Below are 20,049 nucleotides of genomic sequence, written 5' to 3' on the forward strand. Positions count from 1 at the left end.
TCCCCCTCCCCTCTAAAACCCTCAGTTTGTTTCTCAGAGTCGACAGTCTCTCATGGTTTGTCTGCCCCTCTGATTTCCTCCCATTCACTTTTCCTTTCCTTCTCTTAATGTCCTCCATGTTATTTCTTATGTTCCACAAGTAAGTGAAACCGTATGATAATTGACTTTCTCTGCTTGACTTATTTCATTCAGTATAATCTCCTCTAGTCCCATCCATGTTGTTACAAAATTTGAGTATTCATCCTTTCTGATGGCTGAGTAATATTCCATTGTATATATGGACCATATCTTCCTTATCCATTTGTCTATTGAAGGGCATCTTGGCTCTTTTCACGGTTTGGCTATTGTGAATATTGCTACTATGAACACTGGGGTACATATGGCCCTTCTTTTCACTACATCTGTATCTTTGGGGTAAATACCCAATAGTGCAATTGCAGGGTCATAGGGTAGCTCTACTCTTAATTTTTTGAGGAATCTCCACACTGTTTTCCAAAGTGGCTGCACCAACTTGCATTTCCACCAACAGTGTAAGAGGGTTCCCTTTCTCCACATTCTCTCCAACATTTGTTGTTTCCTATCTTGTTAATCTTTGCCATTCTAACTGTATAAGGTGGTATCTCAATGTGGTTTTGATTTGAATTTCCCTGATGGCTAATGATGATGAACATTTTTTCATATGTCTGATAGCCATTTGTATGTCTTTATTGGAGAAGTGTCTGTTCATGTCTTCTGCCCATTTTTTGACATGATTATCTGTTTTTTGGATGTTGAGTTTGAGGAGTTCTTTATAGACCTTGGATATCAGCCCTTCCTCTGTAGTGTCATTTGTGAATATCTTCTCCCATTCCATGGGTTGACTCTTTGTTTTTTTGACTGTTTCCTTTATAGTAAGTCTTAAAGTTGGATAGTATCAGCCCTCCAACTTTGTTCTTCTTTAATATTGTGTTGACTATTCTGGGTCTTTCCTTCTCCATTTAAATTTTAGAATGAGTTTTTGCTCTCCACAAAATAATTTGTTGGGATTTTGATTAGGATTGCTTTGAATCTGTAGATCAAGTTGGGAAAAAGGGATGTCTTGACAGTACAAGATGCCTGACCTTTTTAATCCTTAACTCTTTAGAGCTTTGCTTTATCATATGTGCCCTAGGTTAGGGATTCAGGATTATGATAATGGTTACTCTTTCTTTCTTTCTTTTTTTTTTTTTTTTAAACCTGGGAAGCTGTTAATGCTGTTAGTAAGGTCCAGCTGAATAGGATAATGTATATTCTTCTAGAACTTAGTGCTTGCTCGTTTGGTCAAATGCAGGGTCCCTTTTGGATGGACAAGTTGCAATTCTGTGACTTCTCTTCACTTTTTTTTTTTTAAGAATATTTGAAAATAGAGGTGTCCTATTGTTTAAGCTTCTTCATCAAATATTTACAAAGTGCAAAACTATGCTTCCCTCAAGGGGATAAGTACAGGAAAGATAGACAGTTAATAGTATTATAACTGAGGTATATACTAGTTTTAATAGCAATTCAGGAGGAATACTTTTTTCAGCTTGTGAGATTTAGGACAGGCTTTATAGAAAAAGTGAGTCTGAGCTGAGCTGGAAGCTGAGTGAACAAAGGATATTTTGGGCAAGGAATAATTAGTATGAAGTCTCAAAAGGAATGATCATGAATCCAAGAAGTGACTGGTAGTTTAGATCAGGTGAATTGTAGGTACAGTACTATGAAGTGATAGAATATAAGGATAAAGACAAAGGCAGGGGCTAAATTATGAAGTCCTGAAGTACATCAAGGGTTTTAGATGAAAGCACAAAGATTTTAAACACTGTACATGACATGATTAGATTTGTGCTTTTAGGCATTCGCTTGACATCAACATAGAGATGGATTGAAGAAGGCTGAGAACAGAGATAGAATCTACTTATAAGTTAAGTGTAATTGTCCAGTTGAGAGGTGATAGCAAACACTAAGTAGAATAGTTGGAATGTGAAGCAGAAGTTTCCCAGATTTTAGATTTGAGGTGAGCCGTGGTGTCATTGACTGAAAGAGGAAATATAGAAAGAGCAACAAACTTTAGAGAAAAGGTCACAATTTATCTTGGACAGGTTTAATTTTGAGATGCCTAAGTGACATTGAGATAGAGTTGCCCTAATACAAGGTCAGAGATACGGGTCTGTACATCTGAGACAGGTCTACAGTGGTTTGGAAATTATGAGCACAGACCATACTATTGGTGAAAAATATTTATAGATTCAACTGCCCAATGTAACAAGTAAGAGCAGGGCCTGGGGTTGGAATCCTGAGGAAAGTCAACATTTAAGCCTGGGTAGATGAAGAACAGCCTCAAAGGAAACTAATTGGAGAGGAAGAGGAGTAGTCAGGAGAGAATAATGTATGGGAACCAGGTAGGATATTTAATGCAAGAATTAAATTCTGCAGCAAGTGTATGTAAAAGGACCCAGAGATTGTCCTGAATTGGGAAGGGGGTGAAAGTGAGATTCAGAAGGCTGCTTTAATTCATTTTTCAACCTCAAGGGTTACTGAGAATAGCTGAAGTGTGTGGTGCCACATGGAGTAATTTCAGGATTAACCATTTTTTTTTTTTAAGATTTTATCTGAGTAAGAGAGAGAGAGCATGAGTGGGCGGTGGAGGAGCAGAGGAGAAGCAGACTCCCTGCTGAGAAAGGACTCCCCCCGACCCCCCGACTCCCCCACACCCCGACCCCTCCCACCCCCCCACCCCCCCACAAATGAGGCAGGGCTGAAGGCCTAACTTCAGGACCCTGACCTGAGTCGAAGGCAGACGCTTAACTGACTGAGCTATCCAGGCGCCCCACGTTTTTCTTTTTAAAATAGAATAAATTTGAGCATGTATATAGATTGAGATGAAAAGAATAGGGAGGTTGAAGATATATGAAAGAGAAACATGCAGAGAAGTGCAGAAATAAAGAAATTCAGGGAAATCGAGAGGTAGAAGCCTTGGAGAGGAAAGGGCAATTTATAGATGGAAGGAAGTGTGTGATTTTATTTTCTGGAAGTTTTTCCATGTTTCTAATGTTATTTCCTTTATCACTTCTTTTTTTCTTTCCCAGTTTACACCCAGCCCAGTGCTATATAGTATTTCCTATGCCTCCTGTGTTCGTTACCTTTACCCAGATCAAATCCCCTTTGAAAATGTATTTCCTATTTGTTTTCTTTAATGAAAGTTCCCAGAGCTTCTGTGAATTTCAGAAACAGAAATGCCAGGAAACTTCGTTCTCCTGAAATTAATGTCCTTTTCAATTTGGGTAACTTAAAAATAGACACTTTTAAAATCTTCCTATTTAATTTTTTAATGGCAGAAATTATGCTTATTCTTTCTTAATTTTATATGTAAAACACCTTTTGAAATTACTTTGGGCCCATGTACTTATATCCTGAAATTAAGTATATATGATGCAGCAGAAAAAATAAACTAATAACTAAGATTATCATGAGAATTCAGTTTCTTTCACTGGGAACGGGAAGTCAAATATTACAGTACGCTAGCACTCTAATGATTTTAGAGTCTAATGGATGACATGAGGTATAGCTAAGAATAACCAAATACCCATGTGAAAATAATAGCATTGAATTGGTCAATTGGCTCACTAGAATGATATAATCATGGTCAGACTATTTTGTACTCATCTTGTATGTCTTACCTATAATGGGCATTTATTTGAATTGAGTTAAAATAGGCTAGGAGATGGGTAAAATAGGCGACAGGGATTAAGGAGTGCACTTGCGATGAGCCCTGGGTGATGTATGGAGTTGTCGAATCACTATATTGTATATCTGGAACTAATATTACATTAATAAACTAATAATTACACTAATATTAAACTAATATTATACCTGAAACTAATGTGAAACTAATTATCATGCTAACTAGCTGGAATTGAAATAAAAACTTTTAAAAAAGTTAAACAGCAAGATAAGACAATGCAGATGACAACTAAAATGGGAGTATAATCTTGGTGAGAAGGCAATAAAAAGTGTTAGCAAGAGAGAAAGCAAAGAACAGAGGTGGTTAAGTTATAAAGAAAATCAAAATGTGTCTGGGAGAGTAGGAAAAGAATGAAAAAAAATAGAAAAATTTGGTGATGAGCAGACATTGTAAATAATTATGGAATTTTCCACTGAATATGAAGGATTAGAAAGGAAACTGGGCAAATTTTACTCTTAATAGAAAGGCTTTTTTTTTTCTTGCCATACTAGTTATTAGAATTTTTTAGAATATCTTTATTCTTTTAAAAGTACTTTTGTGTATGCCATCTCTTTTATCTACAGAAGTTTGTAAAATATATAATGTATTCTCTCTTTCTTTTAAAGTTTTATTTGTTTATTTATTTGACAGAGAGAGAGAGAGAGACAGCGAGAGGGGGAACACATGCAACGGGAGTGGGAGAAGGACAAGCAGGCTTCCCGCTGAGCTAGGAGCCCAATGCAGGGCTCAATCCCAGGACCCAGGACCCCGGAATCACAACCTGAGCCAAAGGCAGATGCCCAATGACTGAGCCACCTGGGTGCCCCATATTCTCTGTTTTCACACAAAGAAACTAATGAAAAAAAGAAAAACAAACTATTTTCTCAAGGTCAGATTTAGAATTAGAATTGAAATTTTGTGAATTGTAACCAGTGCTCATCTCAGTAACAGATGATATTTGTTCAATACAGAGCAGAATTTAGTGGCCCACTATTAATAAGACATTAATTATAGTTCCCTTTTGAACATCCTGAGTGGCTAATTCTAGACAGTAGATATAAATGGGACTCAGAAGAGTTGTCTCTTCTGAGTCTGGTCTATATTGAGGCATCCATGCATTACTGGCAGCTGCATGTGGGGTGAGGGGCTGGTTGCCATAGGATACTCAGGAAATGAGTTGGAGTATGAGGGTCAAAGGTAGGATAACAAAGTGTTTGCTGTCTTATCTAGGACAGGTATCTACTCCATTTGTAACAGCTGATGCTGCTTGGACTGCCAGAGCTGCATAAACTTGCCCGTAATCAGCATGAGCCATCTTGAAATGAGAACTCTTAATACCATACTCACAATAGAGGTAAAAATAATGTAAGAAATAAAAGTTCAAGCTCAGCTCTGCTGCTAACCAATTGTGTCCCCTAGGCAAATTATTTAACCTCTTTAAGCTTTAGCTCCCTGCTCAACCAAATAGGCATAATAATGGGAGGATTAAATGTTGAATGTATGATGCTTAGTATATGATGCTTGAATTTAGCACATAAGCTATTTTAATGATACTTTAAAATATTAATTCATCATGAATCCAGGAGTATTATGAGAATTTTATGATAGTTGGACAAAATGTAATGCTTACATTTTATAAGTTATTAAATAGTGTTAAGGAATAACACAAGAACATGTATTTGGAAGTTTTAAGGTACATACACGTTTTACGTAAAATCCTCCTTAGTTTATGAATAGATAATTTTCATCAGTATAGATTATGAGTAAGATTAATTGAAAATATTTTTTTGGGCCAAAGAGAAATAACTTCCTTAGCTATTAACGATTTGAAGTTATAGTAATGTGGCCTGTCTCCTGTGTGGTTTTTTTTTTCTTCTTTTTTTAATTTTTATTTTCAGGTGGTCCCAAATGTGGCCAGTGGATTAAGGTTATTATGTTATAATAATAAGGTTATATTATGTTAGCATCCTATCTTCGGGACACCTCTGGAGTGTTTATTCACCCTTGTAGACTTCTCTGACAATCATTTTGCCTTCATTATTCGCTTAGAGATATTAATAACCAATGAAATCATTTTCACTCACATCCTCAGAATGGAAGAAAAACAGTGTTTGGATGAGAATCCTCAACTTGGAAATCTTGTATTTTCCTTTGACTTATGTGGGGGAAATTTTAATAATAATAAATAGTACAAGAACAAAGATTTTAATGCTTAGCAGGTTTTGATTCCTGTGTTTGTTTATTTTTAGAGATTTTATTTACTTGAGAGAAAGAGGGAGAGAACGCCAAAGAAAGAGTATGAGAAGGGGAAGGGGCAGAGGGAGAAGCAGGCTCCTTGCTGAGAAAGGAGCCCAGTGATGCACGGCTGAAGGCCTAACTTCAGGACCCTGGGGTCATGACCTGATCTGAAGGCAGATGCTTAACCAACTGAGCCACCCAGGCACCCAGTTCCTGTGTTTAGTCTCTAACTACTTCATTTGTTTTTATTATATTTTACTTTATTTATTTATTTGAGAGAGAGAAAGAGAAAGCAAGTAGGGGGAAGGAGCAGAGGGAAAGGGACAAGCAGACTATGAGCTGAGCTTGGAGCCTTGTGTAGGACTCAAACTCAAGACCCTGAGGTCATGACCTAAGTCAAGAATCAAGAGTCGATAACTTAACTAAGGCACCCAGCCGCCCCTCTTTTTCATTTGTAAAATACAAATTTTTCACTTGTTTCTGCTTAGGAACAGAGAGACTAAATCTAAACCATTACTCATGATGATGAATCCATTATGTTTCAAGGATGATTTTTGATATCAGGCTTAATAGATGTAGAGGTGAGAGCAAATGAGAAGCTCCTTAGCCATTAGCATTTCCAGTTGTACAGAGAGGAAGTTTGTATCTGTGGAATTCCAGAATTTTCTGCCCTTGGCCTGTATGGAAATCAAGGAATGAGTTCAGTGGGTCATTAAAAAAGCTTACTAAAGAAATCAAATGAAATTCCTCCAGCTAAAAGTAAATCAAGTATTGCTATGAATCTTACCTACTTATTAAAAAGCCTAATTTCTCCTCTAAGACAGAGTCCACATTTTCATATGGTAAATGTCATGTCATCATAGTATCAGCCATAAGCATTTACCCAGGGTATTTATAAAGTCTTAATAATATATGAGATGTAACTTCTACATAGAGTTGTATTTAGGTGCTTTAGGAAATTGAGTTGAAATTTTGAATTCAACTCATCTCTAGTTTTGGATCCACACACATACATGGCATGGATCATATATATATTTTTTCTCTTGTGCAGAATGTGATGCGGCATATTGCATAGACTATGCATTAATATATACTTGAAATATTAGTAGAAGAAAACCATAGTTTAAAATTCTAATTTATCAAGCGTTTATAGAGGTCTTTATTAAGGTCTTACCTTATTATTTTCTAAATTAGCTAAGTGATTTGTCTTCTGTCCAACGAAGCCAGGCATGGGTTAATTGCCGAATGTGAACTCATGTTTTAGTCACAGTGCAGGTTTGTTGCTGTTGTTATGCTATAACTTTTTTTTTTTTTTCAAATATTAGGATGGTATTGTAGCAGTCCCAATATACTGTATGAGTCAAATAACTAGTACAAAACATGGGTTGGGTTTTCTAGAAAATATAAACTTTTGAAATATCTTTCCCATCTCTAATCATATCTTAGGTAAAAACATACAAATACTTATAAAATAGATGAAACATCTTCAACATGAATATCATGGCACTAAAAATAAATTTTATTTAATTTTTAAATTTTTTTACTTTCAATTTCTTAATATACTTCAGATTATTTTTGACTCAATTATGAAACTTTCCTGAGTTTGGTTTTTTAATTTGAAAATTTGCCTTATTTTTATGACGACTATTCTTTATTAGTAGTATCTCATAGCTTTCTGGTGGCCACCTGAGCTCTATGGTCTTTGAAGTGATGGAATAGAGATTATGAATACACAGAAAAGAATGAACATTTGTTTTAGTCACTGTAAAATGGTACCTAGAAAATGGGCTGGCCAGGAAAAGTTTTTTTTTCCCCCCCTCAGTTTTTTCAAATTGTGGCAAAATGCACAAAAGATAAAATTCGCCATCTTAACTATTTTAAGTGTATATTTCAGTGTTATTAAATACATTCATAATGTGGCACAGCCATCACCACCATCCATCTCCATAACTCTTTTTACCTTATAAAACTGAAACTCTATATCCATTAAAAAATAACATCCTATTCCCTGTCCTTCCAGCCCGTCAACCACCATTCTGTTTTCTTTATGATTTTTTGGCTACTTTAAGTACCTTATATAAGTAGAATCATACAGTATATTTCTTTTAGAGACTAGCTTATTTCACTTAGCATAACGTCCTCATGGTTCACCCATGTCGTAGCATATGTTAGAATTTCCGTCCTTTCAAAGGCTGAGTAATTTTCCATTGCGTTTATGTCCTACATTTGTGTTATCCATCAGTGGACACTGGGATTTACTTCCCTGTTTTAACTATGGTGACTAATGCTCCTTTGAACCTGGGTATATGAATATCTCTGAGATTTTCTATTCTTTTGGGTAAAATCAATCATAAGGTTAAATCTATTACTAAATCTTTTTGACGTAATTGTAAATGGAATTGTTTTCTTAATTTCTCATTTTGATAGTTCATTATTAGTTTATAGAAACACAACTGATTTTTGTATATTGATTTCATATCCAGCAACTTTACTGAATCCATTTATTTAGTTCTAACATTTTTTTGGTGGAGTCTTTAATAATTTGAGTCTTTTCTTTCTCTCTGTTCTTCTCTTTTTAGTCCCTCTAGCTCTAAAGGTGTCAAGTTTATTGAACTTTTTGAAGAACTAGCTTTTGGTTTTATAGAATTAATATTCCTGTTCTCTGTTTCATTGATCTCTGTTCTAATCTTTACTATCTCCTTCTACTAGCTTTGGGTTTCATTTGTTCTTTTCTAGTTCCTTAAGTTTTAAAGTTAGGTTGTTGATGTAAGATCTATCTTGTTTTTTACATATATTTATGGCTTATATTTATAGTTTTAAAATTCCCCCTAGTATTGCTTTTGCTGTGTCCCATAAGTTTTCGTATGCTGTGTTTTCATGTCATTTCTAAGTATTTTTTAATTTCCCTTGTGATTCTTTTTTGATCCATTGGGAATTTGTGTTAATTTCACAAATTTGTGGATTTTTTAGTTTTCCTTCTGTTACTCATCTCTAACTTGTGATCAGAGAAGATATTTTGTATGATACCTATCTTTTCAACTCTACTGAGACCTAATTAATGTATCCTCTAACTTATGGCCTATCGTGGAAAATGCCTCAGTTACACTTGAGAAGAAGGTGTATACTTGTTGCTAGGTGTAGTGTTCTGTATATATCTATTAAATCTAGTTAGTTTATTGTGTTGTTTAACCCTCATTTCCTTGTATATCTTCTGTCTGGTTGTTTTATCCAGTATTGAGAGTGGAGTATTAATGTCTGTAACTATTATTGTGAAACTGTGTATTTCTTCCTTTGGGAAATGTCTTCAAAGGGTATATTTCTTTATCTTTATTCAGGGAGATCATGCATAGGTGATGTAGAATTGTCAGAAATATACCATATATGAAGTTATCCCATTTTAGTAAATTGTTTTATTTTCCCTCATCTTGATCTTGTAAACTTTAAAAAAAAAATATTTATTTACTTGACAGACAGAGATTGCAAGTAGACAGAGAGGCAGGCAGAGGGAGAGGAAGGGAGGCAGGCTCCCTGCTGGGCAAGGAGCATAAGGGGCTTAATCATAGGACCTTGGGATCATGACCTGAGCCAAAGCAGAGGCTTTAACCCACTGAGCCACCCAGGCACTCCGATCTTGTAAACGTTTGACCTCCAATTAAATCCATAAAAGGAAACAAAAAGATAGAAATAGAACAATGTTACTATTCCAGGATAAATACTTAATCTAATTATATGTATAAGTAATCATTTATTTATAGTTTTTTAATAACTTTTAGGACATAATCTAATAATAAATTGTTTTCTTCCAGTCCACTTTGTAAGACAACATTTTAGAAGTAATAATGTAATAATTTTCAAGAAGGATCATATAACATTTGTTAAGAAATTAGTAAATAAAAAGATAGAAGGTGTTTGTTATAATACTGTACATAATATTCTGTGATTAAACTTAATACAATTTAAAACTACCATTATAAAATCTTGGTTTTAAGAGCTTTGAAGTTCCTTAAGAACATGAAAATAGAATAATTGCAATATACTGTAACTCGTAACACACTTGACACAGGTGGAAAACTTTTAGCTATATCTTTGTATATTTGTAATTCCTAAGTCCAAAAAGGGACATAGAAAGGCCACGTACAACTTTTAATTGATTTCCTTCTTGTAAAAGAAGTTTACTCAAATTATTTTTCTTTATTGTTTTCCTTATTTTCCCCTGCTTATTACAGAAACTTAAAAGGAAATTAAATGCCAATATTCAGTCATTCATATTTTTCATCTTTGAATGTAATCTTATTTTACTGAACTAGTCATGTTATAAGGCCTACAGAATGTTTTCTCCTGTAAGGAGAGATTCAGACTGCTCCTTTAAGGGTCAGACCAAAGAGGCCAGGTTTAACTTCTCAAGTTTTTATCGTACCATCATTACCTGTGCACTTGGTACAATGACCTGCCCTAGCAAAATGTATGCGTATTAAGCTTTTAAGCAAGTTATTCACAGTGTTGATTATATTACTGATAGTATGCTTAGTTTATGCCAGATGCTCTGTTTATGTTGTGTAATTCAGCTTTCTGAACAACCTCATTTTATTTTATTTATTATATTTTATTTTATTTTTTAAAGGTTATTTATTTATTTATTTGACAGAGATCACAAGTAGGCAGAGAGGCAGGCAGAGAGAGAGAGAGGAGGAAGCAAGCTCCCTGCTGAGCAGAGAGCCCGATGTGGGGCTCGATCCCAGGACCCTGGGATCATGACCTGAGCCGAAGGCAGAGGCTTTAACCCACTGAGCCACCCAGGCGCCCCTCAACAACCTCATTTTATAAAGTTTAAGCAACTTGAGCTAGTAATTAATTGGCAGGGCTGGCTTTGTCTGAATATATCCTGTTCCAAAACCTGTGCTCTTAACTACTTAACTTAGTCTACTTTCCAGTTTTTGTAGAATGAAAAATGTATAATAAAAAAAGATTTCTGTTCATCAGTGTAATTGCCTTTGTTGCCGGTATTTCTAGACATTTGCTTTCCTGATTTTTTAATCATTTGCTATTAGCTCATTGTTAATTTTATAGATGGTAGGATGATCAGAGACATAAGTTTTGTAAGCAGTGTAATTATTTTTTTCCCAACTGGTTCCACCTTGCTTATTCCCATTGTTCTTGAACAGAAGGGGAAAAAGAGAGAGCACGGACTTTTTGAATTTTCAAAATTACTAACCTATTTTGGTAATTGCAAGGGCAAACAAAAGGAAATTTTAAGAACATATGTTTGTTTGAACAATGTGATTTAATGGTCAGGATACTAGCCTGGTAGTTGGACAACAAAATTATCTTGAAAAAGATAATGAACCACTTTATTCTTTAATGATTAAATTAGGATATTATTTATTGTTTTTATCTTCATGGGAAAGTTGGGAAAAGCATTATAATTATTTCAATCATGTGTTTAAGTGATATAAACAGACAATTAAGAATGACAGTTTAAAATTTTTAAAATTATTTTATCCTTTTAGAAAAAAATCTTAGCATTTCTGAAAGAGCTAGATTATATCTTATTATTGCAGGAGGAACCTTACCTGAATTTATATCTTTCAAAGAAATATTTGTCCTGAAGAAGAAAACACATTTTGTATAAAGAATAATACATGTCTTCTATTTTTGGAATTGTGATCTCCTATTTGATATTATGTGACTTTCTTAATGTTTCCATAATTACTTTTTTAGCGTATTTTGGGATCTCTACTGTGCAGCTCCAGAAAGACGGGAAACATGTGAACATTCAAGTGAAGCAAAAGCCTTCCATGATTATGTGAGTTAATGTATAATTTTACTAAGTTATATTATCAGTTTTCTTTTTAACCACTGCTCTTGGACCATCTACTCTTTTACTTTGGTTTTAAGAAATTGGTTGTTCTTTTTTTCTTGAGGAATAGGGTTATAACTTTAATAGTGAAATACAAGTGAGTGTTTAAGTCTTGTTGAAAGCTTAGGATAAGAGGCTAGTCCTAATGCCAAGTTATTAAAGGTATTTTCTTTTTATCTTTAAGCATGCCTGATGTGTGAAATTTCAGATTTATAAAAATTAAGTAATAATTCCTTATTCTAGAAAAGGAGTCATAAGAATAGTGTGAATGATAAGTTCCTCTTTTGCACATAAGATTGAAAAATATATCGTGATATTATATTTTTCTTTTTTGTACCTTTTGATAACACATCATAAAACTAAGTATCTGTTACACTGAAATCATTTCTACAAATAATATTTATTGTGAATTAAAGGAAACTCAAGAGAGCAAAAAGATTCTGTGCAAAAATGAAAATTGCATTAAATAATTAAAAAAAAATTTTTTTTAATTCCTAAGGAAGGACAGTGGACTGTCCCTGGCTAGTTGATGTATACTGAACATTTTGTTATAAGAACTGCAAATGTGATTTTAGAGAGTTGATGGTATGAGGAAATAGAATTGTAGAAAAAAGGAGGGAAAAAAACCCAAGATTTGTAAGAGAAAAATTACGTTTAAGAATAAGATGGTATCGTGAAGGGACTGGAAAATGTAGAATTGACCATAAAGGAGGGATAGCTTGAGTTTGGGAGGAAGGAAATCCAGTGTCCTTAGTTTGGAGGAAGTGGAAATGGGCTGAAACCTGAGGTTATCTGATATTAACTACTTAATGATGTTGGTAGAAGGGGGGCATCATTCTGTGTGAATAGCCTTAAAAACCAGAATCAGAGTTCAAAAGGGAAAAAAGACCTCCCAAAGGATAAACTTGAGGCATAGACTAAAGAGAAGAAATATCTGGGACAATTACAGCCCCGAAAGTAGCACAAGGAAAAGTGTGCAGATGGAAGAGCAATAAAAGTCTTGGGCATCTGGGGGGACTGTGTAATACTTTTCATTTTGGACTAAGCTGATTAAAGTGACTGTTCCTGCTTGCCTCATCTGATGTTGACTGTATTCATAAAGCTTGCTATGCAGTAAACAATAATAGCTCTTGGTGATAATGTAAAAGGGATGGTTCTGCATGTAAAGAAGAAGTAGAGAAAAGGCAGATAAAGCAGGGCCCAGGATACAGGATTTATCTGGCCTCTCTTGTTTTCCATTTTTACCCTTGGGTGGTGGCAGAAAGTAGAGCAGAGACTCAACCATGAAGATTACAAGGAATCTGGCTTGAATAGGATACTTCATCTCATCTGTCTCCTACACCAAAAAGACATGCCTAGGTTTTGCATGCTAGTCTTGGGAAACGTTTTTTAAATACTCACTGATTTTGATAACTAGGTGGCATTACATAGTGCCAGTGTTCTACTCCAAAGGACCATAATATTTGTGAATCTACATTTTAAGAAATTATATAAATAATTCTTCATAATTCTGTTGTACAGACAGTTGCACCTACTGTTCATCATGGAGATATTATAAGGAACACTGACTGAACTAATTTAGATCTCTTAGAACGATTAGATAAATCGTCATTGTCAGAGCCTTGTCATCTTTGTTGACACATACATGTTACGTGCACAAGGCATTTTCAATATTTCAGTTAGCATTCACACTTACTAACTTCAAAAGTCCACTTAAATACTTCAGGTTTTTTTTTAAATGAGCACTGGCTAGAGGTATGAATGAAATTATTATTTTTTTAATAGATTTTATTTATTTATTTATTTGTCAGAGAGAGAGAGCGGGTAAGAGAGAGAGAGAGAGAGAGAGAGATCACAAGCAGGCAGAGAAAGCAGGCTCCCCGCTGAGCAGGGAGCCCCATGCGAGACTTAGTCTTAGGACCCTGGTATCATGACCTGAGCCCAAGGCAGCGGCTTAACCCCCTGAGCCACCCAGGCATCCCTGAGTGAACTTGGAATAGATTTTCAAGGAAGAATAATCTGTTATCATGTAATTTGGTCCTAAGAAAATGTAGTTTAGAAAAAATTAAGTATTTGGATTTTATAATCCATTATGAATATTAGCACAGGCTTTATTAGATGTTTTTATAATTTTTTCTTAAGTATTAGTTTTAAGAAACTTGATTTATTTTTAGGTGGCATCTTCATTATCCTTTAAGCCAGTTTATTTTCAATGGTAATATGTCTCCAGAATTTTCTTTTACATGGAGATTTGTGTGAAAGGATTTGACTTACATAATTTCATGTTGTAATTGGATTTTTAGACATACATTTTTTTGGTAGCATACTTTAATGATAATTTTCATGAGTAGGATTTCCTGGCTTCTTAATATAAGTTATAGTTTCTGAAAATGATCAACATAATTCATGTTTGATGTAATTTTGAATGACTCAGGGAAGAAAATGGGCAACAGGAACAAACACTAAGATTGCGGTAAAATTCTAGAATGTTATATTTCTTTATTAGAGTTCATTATTGAACCATTTCTATAATAGTAATTAATATGTATACCTACTGAATTTTAAGATAGCTCTCAAGAGAGCATCCTGAGAAATATTTTCTTCAGTACCTCATCTTTAGAATAAAAAAATACTTATTTGCATATAAAATTCGCATATGTTTAAAAAAGTAGTCTTGTTATTTTATAGTCTTTATTTATAAGATTGAATGGATAATGAAATATTGACTACATTTTTTGAAGAAATGATAGAGGCATAATGAGGTAAAAAATGAATAATCTTTTTAACTACAAAATAGGCTAAACTGTTAACAGTGATCACCTTTTGATGTTGGCATTATGCATGACTATTATTTTTGTCTCTCTGTATTTCTGTATTTTCCAAATATCTTTAGTTAGTATTAATTTTATGTTCATGAAATTTACTTCAAATGGATTAAAATCTGCCTTCCAGTGAATTATAATGTTTCTTCTGAAAATAGAAAATAAAAAACTTACTAAAAATTTATATTTGAGGTGGTCCTGTGTTTTTATACACTGTAGGCATTTAGCATCTCTATGAGAGACATTTGTTTTTTGTGTGTGTACCTATTAAGGGGGGAGATCTAGAAACTGAATAGATGTAGCTTTTAACCATTGTATACTTTTTATTTTTTATTTATTTTTTTAAAGATTTTATTTGAGAGAGAGAGAGAGAGAGCATGAGTGTGAGCATAAGCTGTGAGGAGAAGCAGAGGGAGAGGGAGAAGCAGACTCCTGGCTGAGCAGGAAGCCAGATGCAGGGCTCATTCCTGAGATCATGACCTGAGCCCAAGGCAAACGCTTAACTGACTAAGCCACCTAGGTGCCCCCATTGTATACTTTTTAATAAAATCTTTTTTTTTTTTTAAAGATTTTATTTATTTATTTGAGAGAGAGACAGTGAGAGAGAGCATGAGCGAGGAGGAGGTCAGAGGGAGAAGCAGACTCCCCATGGAGCTGGGAGTCCGATGCGGGACTCGATCCCGGGACTCTGGGATCATGACCCGAGCCGAAGGCAGTCGTCCAACCAACTGAGCCACCCAGGCGTCCCTTTTTTTTTGTAATTATTGTTCCAGAAACATTTTTAGCTTTTGGGTTATTATTATTGTTTTTTCTGACCATCGCTTCTTTAGATTAGGGATTTTTGTCACTTTATAATTTTATTTGTCAAATGGTTATACATATCCTTTCTTTCAAAAGTTAATATCCTTTCTGTCCAAAAAAAATCACTCTGTTCATACTTATTGTGAGAAAAAACAAAACAAAACAAAAAAAGTGAGAGAAAGAAAACATTTAAGATAAGTAAAACTTTGATCTTTTTGCATTTTTATTTTAAAACATATTAACTTAAATATTTAGCATCTATACACAATGCTGTATGTAAACTCATGGTAAATTTGAAAATCAACAGTTATACAGTTATACAGATGCACTTTTGTATGACAAAGGTATAAAAAACACAAGGAAGCTATTATTATACTAATTAGGATAATGGTTGCTTACAGGAAGTGGGAAAAGGTTCTGATTGGGATGGGGCTCACGGAAAGGGCTTTTGAGGTAGTTGACAAAATTCTATTTTGCCTGACCATGGTGATATTTACTTTTTTTTTTTTTTAAGATTTTATTTATTTGAGAGAGAGAGGTCAGAAGTAGGCAGAGAGGCAGGCGGAGAGAGAAGAGGAAGCAGGCTTCCCGCTGAGCAGAGAGCCCAATGTGGGGCTCAATCCCAGGACACTGAGATCATGACCTGAGCCGAAGGCAGAGGCTCAACCCACTGAGCCACCCAGGCGCCCCATGATAGTTACTTTATAATAACCATGTGTTTGTTTTATAATATTTAATAAAATTCCATAATTTATTTTATATTTTTTCTATATTTGTATTTTTAGAAATTTTTAAATAACAATATTTTAAAATATAGTTAAGATAACATTAGAAAAAAAGTATACACAGTAGTTTTTACTGTGTTTACAGGTATTTTTATGGTTTATCTTTGAGACCTGATGGCAGCAAATAAAGTGATTATCTCCAAACAAATCTGTTAGATTGTTCTCTGCTCTGACAGATACTGTGAAATATGTCTGCCTGTTGATTTTCTAGAGGGGTGTGGAGAATAAGATCAGAAATGTTGGAGGAAATTTTAATAATTAGGAGTTTGTTTTATATAGAAAGTTTACTATAAAACAATTACTTTTCCACATGGCTGGGAGATATCTAACTTGGACCAGTTATTTTTATCCTGAGTGAGAAGTAGGTTCATCTGAACTGTAAAATTATTATTAGGTACTACAATATTATCATTAAAAAGTAAACCATCATCTTACGTGTTTAAAAATAATACCTACTTACTTGGAAAGTTTATTGAACTACCTTTTATTTTCTCGCTGTTTTGGTATGTTTTTATTTTACCCTAAAATCATAGGCAGTGCTTTTATGTGGAGTTAATTATGTTCACTAGATTTCTTTTTTCTGCTTCAGATCAACATAGAGTTGTTTTAACAATTTATTTCTAATTTCATTCATTTCCTTAAAAAAGTGTCAATACATACTACTAAACTTAATAAGAAACGTATACAATGATTATAATTTTAGTTCTCTGGTATGAATGAAGATTCCTTAGTTGTCCTAAGCAATGATAGAGCCAAAATATATTATTGCTTTAGTGTGGTAGTAATGAAATCACATTATTACAATGAGCTCTTTGAGAGCAGAGAATTAGATTTATTCTTCCCTGGGGTCTGTCAAGTAATAGATGTTCGATAAATGTTAACAATGCAGTGGTCTGTAAGTTTGGGAGACTGGAGATGTTTTAAATTGTTCAAATATTCAGATAAAGCTATAGGCTTTAGTTATAATTCTTGATAACATGTGGCTGATTTTGTGTTCTTGCCTAAGCAAATGTTTATAATATCTAGAAAAGATTGTTATAGGTTTATAATGATGTGCTATGTTTAAAAATGTTATACATCATAATATGTAAATAAAATAATAGAATAATGCTTTTATTCATACCTTATGAAAATTATTTTTGCAGATATCATATATTATTCAGGAAAATACTTCTGTAGAAAGTATAGTGTAGTGAATATGTCAATAATTGTAATGATGTTGTCTGGTGACAGATGGTAACTATACTTATTGTGGTCAGCATTTTATAACCTATGTAAATGTCAAATTACTATTTTGCACCCCTGAAACTAATATAATATTGTATGTCAACTATACTTCAATTTAAAAACTTTTTAATTATTTTATTTGGTTTTGTGAGAGAGAGAAGAGAGAGTGTGTGCGCAAGCAGGGGGAGGGGCATTGGGAGAAGCAGGCTCCCCGCTGAGCAGGGAGCGTGATATGGGATTTGATCCCAGGACTCTGGGATTATGACCTGAGCTGAAGGCAGATGCTTCTTAACCGACTGAGCCACACAGGCATCCCCCACTGCCCAAATTTTTTAACAGAAAGAAAAAAAAAGCTATTGCAGAGAGTTAAGTTCACCCTTTGCTGTGTTAACATCTTCTGTGTCCCTCCCTAATATTCCTGTATATTAGATTTTTATGTTTATTTTTATTTTTTTAAAGATTTTATTTATTTATTTGAGAGAGAGAGAATGAGACAGAGAGAGAGAGCATGAGAGGGGCGAGGGGCAGAAGGAGAAGCAGACTTTCTGCTGAGCAGGGAGCCCGATGTGGGACTTGATTCTGGGACTCCACAATCATGACCTGAGTCAAACGAAGACAGTTGCTTAACCAACTGTGCCACCCAGGTGCCCACATTAGATTTTTATAGTGGGATATTTTCTGTAATGATTTGTGAGCTTCCTCAGGGAACATGCTTTGTCTTACTTGTCTTTTTCATTTCCTGTGCCCGGCTTGGTGCTAGACATGAGATGTTCAAATTATGTTTGGTATTTATATAAATAATGATTAAATAAAATATTACCTAATAAATATTTGTTATTTCTCATTTTCATATACCTGGATATCATAGTTGCAGGAAGGTCATTTAATACTACTTTTATTCATTTTGTATTTCAAAACAAATTTAGATAAGACAGTAATCTGTAAAGACATAACAAATGAATCAAAGCAGGTAGCAAAGGCTTTGTATTTCAGGAGGCACAGCACCAGGAAACCTAGCTGTGAACAAAATGGATATTATCCCCATTCTCATGGGCTACTATCTAGCGAAAGAGACTTTTGCCCAACAAGTTTGAAATATCAAGTAGTAAAATACATGGAGAGACACATTATAGTTTTATATTGCTAGATCATTCAGAATTTATATATGTAAGAATATGGAGAGAGATGGTAAGTACACATAACTTCTGATGTGTGTTTAGATTTCATCATATAGTAACCATAATTAGTAAATGCTCAAATGAAGGTATCATATTAGGCAATAGTTATCCTAAACAGTGCAGGTAAACTAGAGTCTTAATAGGCTAGGAACAAATAGAGTTACATTTAAAATCCATTAAAGATGATGAAAACTATTGTAGGTGTGTATTAATATTTATCAGTCAATATATAGGCTTTTCTTCACCTCAATAGGTGGGGACATAATAAGATTCACTTTTCAACCTTATCTGCTGTATAGTTTCTACCACTGTTTTCGTTTCTTATAGGATCCAGTTTAATTTCTTTTGCCTCGTATAAACCTTATTAGCCACCTTATATTCTTTCTAGCATAAGGTAAATTGTTTATTTTTGTGTAAAAAATATGCTGTGTAATTGTTAATTTGAGGAAGCACATCTGCACTTTACCTATGGTGTCCTGGCTTGTCTCACTGAGCTCAGGATTGCTTCTGGGAGGCTTCTAAGTCCTGCTGATAACAGGATCAGCTATGTTTCTTATTTCTTTTGATCCTGGGATTTCTTATAGGGCAATAAGTTATGTCAGTCATTTGACAGAAAGCATGAATAAAGGGAGACAATCAAAGAAACTATAAAGAATTATGGAAGGATTCTACTTAAAAATCTTTTATAACATAATTTATAGCATTATGTAGATATTATGAAATCCTTAAATAAATGAAGAAACTAATATGGAAAAGAGATAAGCAGAACAAGGATGATTTGTTGCATTGTGGAAAAGAATATATTTTTTCAAAGTTATGTGGTTTCAAGGAACTTCCCCTTAAGTCCCATTCTTCACACTGATGTATTCATTTTTATTAAAATCTAATTTCTGGTGAATGTGAAAAGATGAATATGGGAAGACCTTTATTTTTTACTATATTTTAAAAGAATTTATTTATTTATCTGACAGAGAGAGACACAGTGAGAGAGGGAACACAAGCAGAGGGAGTGGGAGTGCCGAGCAGGGAGCCCAATGCTGGCCTCAATCCCAGGACCCTGAGATCATGACCTGAGCTGAAAGCAGACCTTTAACGACTGAGCCACCTGGGCGCCCCTATTTTTTTTTACTATTTTTGATGCTGATGTACACTGCCTGTGATTATGTTGCCAACAGAGTCCTAACACAAAAACAAAACCTGATAGAAATATGATACTCTTTCAAAAATAATACATATTTCTAATGTACTAATAGAGATAGGAAGTTCATAAATTTAGAAGTCTTATGAAGTAAGTTATTTTTGCGATTTATAGAAGGAAAAGTGAAATATATCTAGATACCTTAGACTTGTGGTGTTATATTTCTATAGCCACTTTGTTTACTTTTCATATATTATACAACTTGATTTAAAATTACTCTAT

The 20,049-nt window shown here is 34.1% G+C and overlaps 1 protein-coding gene across 4 annotated transcripts in view; it reads left to right on the top strand.

Annotated features, from left to right (window-relative positions):
* Positions 1–20,049, top strand: part of SSBP2 (single stranded DNA binding protein 2) — a 294,982-nt gene that overhangs the window by 91,369 nt on the left and 183,564 nt on the right. For all 4 annotated transcript variants that reach the window (XM_032847376.1, XM_032847387.1, XM_032847369.1 and 1 more), the window contains exon 4: positions 11,678–11,762. In XM_032847376.1, the coding sequence (XP_032703267.1) occupies positions 11,678–11,762 (85 nt within the window). The remainder of the gene's footprint in view (positions 1–11,677; positions 11,763–20,049) is intronic.

Source organism: Lontra canadensis, unplaced genomic scaffold (genome assembly GCF_010015895.1).
Source record: "Lontra canadensis isolate GAN:19392208 unplaced genomic scaffold, GSC_riverotter_1.0 scaffold4, whole genome shotgun sequence".
Lineage (NCBI taxonomy): Eukaryota > Metazoa > Chordata > Mammalia > Carnivora > Mustelidae > Lontra > Lontra canadensis.